Source organism: Rhea americana, unplaced genomic scaffold (genome assembly GCF_003343005.1).
Source record: "Rhea americana isolate MKP2758 unplaced genomic scaffold, rheAme1 scaffold_102, whole genome shotgun sequence".
In the NCBI taxonomy this organism is placed as follows: Eukaryota; Metazoa; Chordata; class Aves; order Rheiformes; family Rheidae; genus Rhea; species Rhea americana.
The window spans coordinates 2,113,297-2,117,569 of NW_028185062.1; the positions used below are offsets into that span (position 1 = coordinate 2,113,297).

Consider the following 4,273-nt stretch of genomic DNA (forward strand, 5'->3'; position numbering starts at 1 on the left):
TGCTTAACCAAGTTAAACAGTTAAATAAGGCTGGTGGCTTTAATTACCCCCCAGCGTGGTGACAGAGCAACATGCTGTTATTAGAGCACCAAATGCAAGGTCCCGGAGGACTTGTCCCACTGAGCACTGAGGGGCCTCCTGACCAGTTCCTGGATGGTGGCTTCTGAGGAGAGGCACTGAATATTTTTTACTCCACCCCCCTCAGTGGCTACTGAGGGAGAGGAAAATTAACAGAGCAACAGAAGGATCTGGAAGGGTTCCAGCTATCCAAAATGAGGGGGGGTGTTACCACTGCTAATGGGGGTTTGGGCAAGGAAAGAGAAATGGGGTAATTTCTCTTACCCTATCACCACTAAGGTGGAACGACTGCTTTGTCTGTAGGCCCAGCTTACTTTGTACTYATGAAATCACAGACGCAAATTGCAGCCATTTAAAAAAATTTATTTAAACAAATATTGGACACAGWCACAGAGGAAGAAAGCGGCCCTCTGTACAGTTTCTTCTCCGGGATAAAATAACCTGTTTTATACCAAGCTACTGCAGGACAACACTTGCCCTTCCCAGCACACCCCCTTCAGCAGGGAATGAGAGGAGGCTGGTGCTGCCTGTGCCTGTGATTTGCTCCATGTGATTCTCCTCGTTGGGCCACACCAGAGCCCGTTCTCACAGGCTAAAGAAATGCATAAAGACCCAACAGACAAACTGAACTAGTGATACAGCAAGGGTGCCTGTACAAGTAGGAAATAGCTGCAGGAATATATGGATGACTGAGAGCTTTGTTCAAGAAATAGTGTCCCGCCTAGAGATGTGCAGGACACATCAGTTCTAGCTACTGCCTTTGCACTCTCTGTCTTTCAGGACTCCTGACTRGACCCCAACAGCACTTCACTTGAGSSAGTCCTTTTAGCTTGCAGCCCATTTTGACACACCAGCCTGTTCAAGTCTCCAAGCCTTATCCTGCAGCAGCTCCAGGGCAGTGGGCCACCTCATTCTGCAAAAGGTGTGCCTGCCTCTTTCGAGTAGGACACTGCCCAGGGAGATGGCAGGCTGTGTCACAGCCTGGGGACTGTATGAGGTACACTATCAAAACAAGTGGTTGTGAGAGATGTTTTCAGGCGTGTGTTTGGATCCAGAGTTGCACAACGTTGTCTTTATCCGCTGTTTTTGTACAGATGCTCTGGCCCAGGTATGTGTGCTTTCGGTGCAGGGTGGACGGTTCACAACTGTATCCCTTTGTGTCACACTATTCTAGCATGTTCCCAAAGAGATGAGTCATGGCCAGATGCAGAGAAGCCCCTGAGTTTTGAAGCATTGCTTGACATGCTCTCCTCTACACAAGCCAGAACGAAATGTCTCCATGAGAGAAGTTTTAGAAATAGATGCAAGTTTTGTAATAAGATGTGAATAAATTCACTGGGGAAATTAATCCTCTGAGAAACAGAGGAGAGAGCAATGGAGCAAATACCCTGAATGTCTTTCTGTGGCAGGAACCACATGGGTTTCCTTTGCTTTTGGTTTCAGCAGATCAAGCTGTGATTTTTAAGAAAGGGAAGCACAATACAAAGAAGCCCTGATCCCTCCATTTCTGTTCTGCAACTTCAGGAAGAACAATACAAGGTAAATTCTGTTCTCCTGCATAGATCTTAAACTGAGGATTTTATTGTCCAAGAGGAACTCTCTCCCTCCGAGTCCTTCCTTTTGATTCAGAACATGTTGCATAGACAATATAACTCTTAGAAAATGAGATCACACTAGCATTTTTCCAGTTTCTTAGAGAACCTCCTGAATATTAGCATTATAATTTCTACAATTAGAAATTTCTACAAGTAGACTCACAACTTTCATTTAACAGTGTTTGCACCTCATATCTTCTCCATCTTCCTTCATTACTTCCCTTTACTCTTTCTTTTTTCTGTCTGTTTCTTTTCTATTTTCTTTCTTCCATGCTACATCTCTCTTCTCCTTTCATTACATGCATTGGCTCTCTGTCTACATTTCTCCTCTTGGTAGTATTACAAACCCTTCACTGATGCAGCCTAGTCCCTGATAAGTAGACAGAGCCACTCATCACTGCTCCTCATCCTCTTTCTGTCCCAAACTACCACACACAGTCGTTTCAAAATAGGTCCCCCAGTTAGTGACTGCTTCTTAAGATGGGGCTAGAGCATTTGTCACTCACTGGACTGCAGAGTCCTCTTCAGAGAATGTTTTGCTTAAGGAATTAATGCACCTCTCAGTGCATTTTCTCTTCAGTCTGCTGATGGCCTTTATTTAGGAAAAATCTTCTTGAGGGTACTCACAGTAACAAGGCCTTCAAGAAAAGAGTGCTGTTTTTTCATAGCCAAGTTACTTCTACCTATTCTGGCAAGCAGAATCAGAGGGAAAACCCAAGTCCTATTTTACAAACTCAGTAGCCCCTGTTAGACCATGTTGCAGTCCTCCATAACCGCCCCTGCCCTATTCTTGGCCAAGTCTGTAAATCTGCCAAAGCACAGGCAGACTTCAAGAGTCCCTTCCCAGCTTTACACCAGAATTAGATTATGCCTGGCCAAAACTTTGAAAGTGTGTTTGTTTCAGATAGAAAGCTGGTCATTTTGAACAATTTAAGGTACCTGCCTGTTCTGTGGTACTGAGACTTTGTGTATCAAAGGCTCCCATTAGTCTGGGACACTGGACATGTCCAGCAGATACTTATAGCTGCCTGAACCATCCACATCCTGGCACAGTGGAAATCCAGTTCATGTCTCCTAGGCATCTGATACTGTAACCCAGCAAAAGCCAGGTTTCCAAGCCCAGCAGCTTATCATAACCTCCTTGCTGGGGCCATAGGAGCAGTCACTCCAAGAAGGTATGCAGCTAACATTGGCATCAAGTGYTTCTTTTTTCCCCACCACCACTAAAGCAGCTTCAAACAAAGCAGAAGAATTTCTTCCAGCGGCACTTGGAGAGGGTTTTGATACCTTTGGCTGTCATTTTCTTTTCCTGACGTGCTTTGTGCTCAACACCACTGACAATGGCCATGTCAAAAACTTCTTTGAGGTTCTTTTGGGTTAGTGCTGAGCATTCCAGGTAAGCTTCAGCTCGGATTTTGTCAGCTAGGCCTTCTGCCTGAGGCCTGGGCACAGGCTTCACATGGTAGCGATCCAGGCTGATAAGGACATTGACATCATCCCGCAAGTCTGCCTGTGTCCCCACCAGCAGCACTGGGGCCCGGGGGTTGTGAGTTCGTATCTCAGGGATCCATTTTTCAGTAATGTTTTGGAAAGAGCTTGGGTTTACCACACTGAAGCAGACAAGGAAGACATCAGTATCTGGGTAACAGAGTGAGCGCAAACAGTCAAAGTCCTCCTGTAGAAAGGGCAAAAAAATAAAAATGTTTCATGGTTTGAACTTGAACAGTACAATGCTCTTGTTGTTTTTTTACATATGAAATTAGACAGCATCACCTCAGARCTAAGGCATCATGGCTTCATCACTTTGGTGATCAATCTTTGGTTTGACCACTTCACCACTTTGGTAGGGCATCATCACTTTGTGGCCATGCCATGATTCAGGGAAAAGTTTCAGAGCTGTGGGAGTCTGACAGTCACCTGTGACTGTCACACCAGTGGACGCCTAATGCTGGACTAGTGTGTTTCCTTCCTTCCCAGTTAAACAGTGCCTTCCTCAAAAACCTGTGAGTAATTCCTGTTCCACAGCACCACAGCTGAGCACTCCTTTGATAGAGCTTACCTGCCCAGCAGTGTCCCACAGCTGGATCCGGACAGGGGCTCCATCCACCAGGACCTGCACTGTAGCAGAAGGAGAATAAAGATCAGTCCAAGGAAGTTGTGTACAACACCTTACACACACAGACACACACAAAGTTCTTCCCTGGAGCATTCTGGTTGGTATCCCATTGAAGAGATTCCCTRAAGTCAGTCAAGTCCATTATAGCTGTCTTTCTTGCTGAAAATCTCACTGAAATATCTGAAGTTTGCACTGGGAACATTAKGAGACCTGCAGCAGAGTTTCTGATTTGGTTATCCCTTGAGTGTTTTGATTTTTTTCTGACATTTTGAAAGAATCTTTTCATATTCCTGGACAACAGATCCTCTAGAGAGAGCCATTAGCTGAGCCATGCCCTGGGAACAGTCTTCTGCCACGCCCCAAGAGAGCAAATAAACGCAAACTGAGAATTTCAGCAACTTGCTCCTAGCTTTTTGACCCAAGGTGACAGTTCAAATTACTGTCCATTAAACAAGCTGTTCAAGTTTTGTCCACCCAAGTCAGA

The 4,273-nt window shown here is 45.3% G+C and overlaps 1 protein-coding gene across 1 annotated transcript in view; it reads right to left on the bottom strand.

The window, feature by feature from the left end:
• Nucleotides 1–425: 425 nt before the first annotated feature.
• The window catches only part of RHOV (ras homolog family member V), a gene marked incomplete at its 5' end in the record, with an annotated part of 6,953 nt that continues 3,105 nt past the window's right edge, over nt 426–4,273 (bottom strand). Inside the window, 2 exons of the mRNA XM_085305464.1 lie at nt 426–3,348; nt 3,733–3,791. Coding sequence (XP_085161590.1) covers nt 2,908–3,348; nt 3,733–3,791 — 500 coding nt within the window. The remainder of the gene's footprint in view (nt 3,349–3,732; nt 3,792–4,273) is intronic.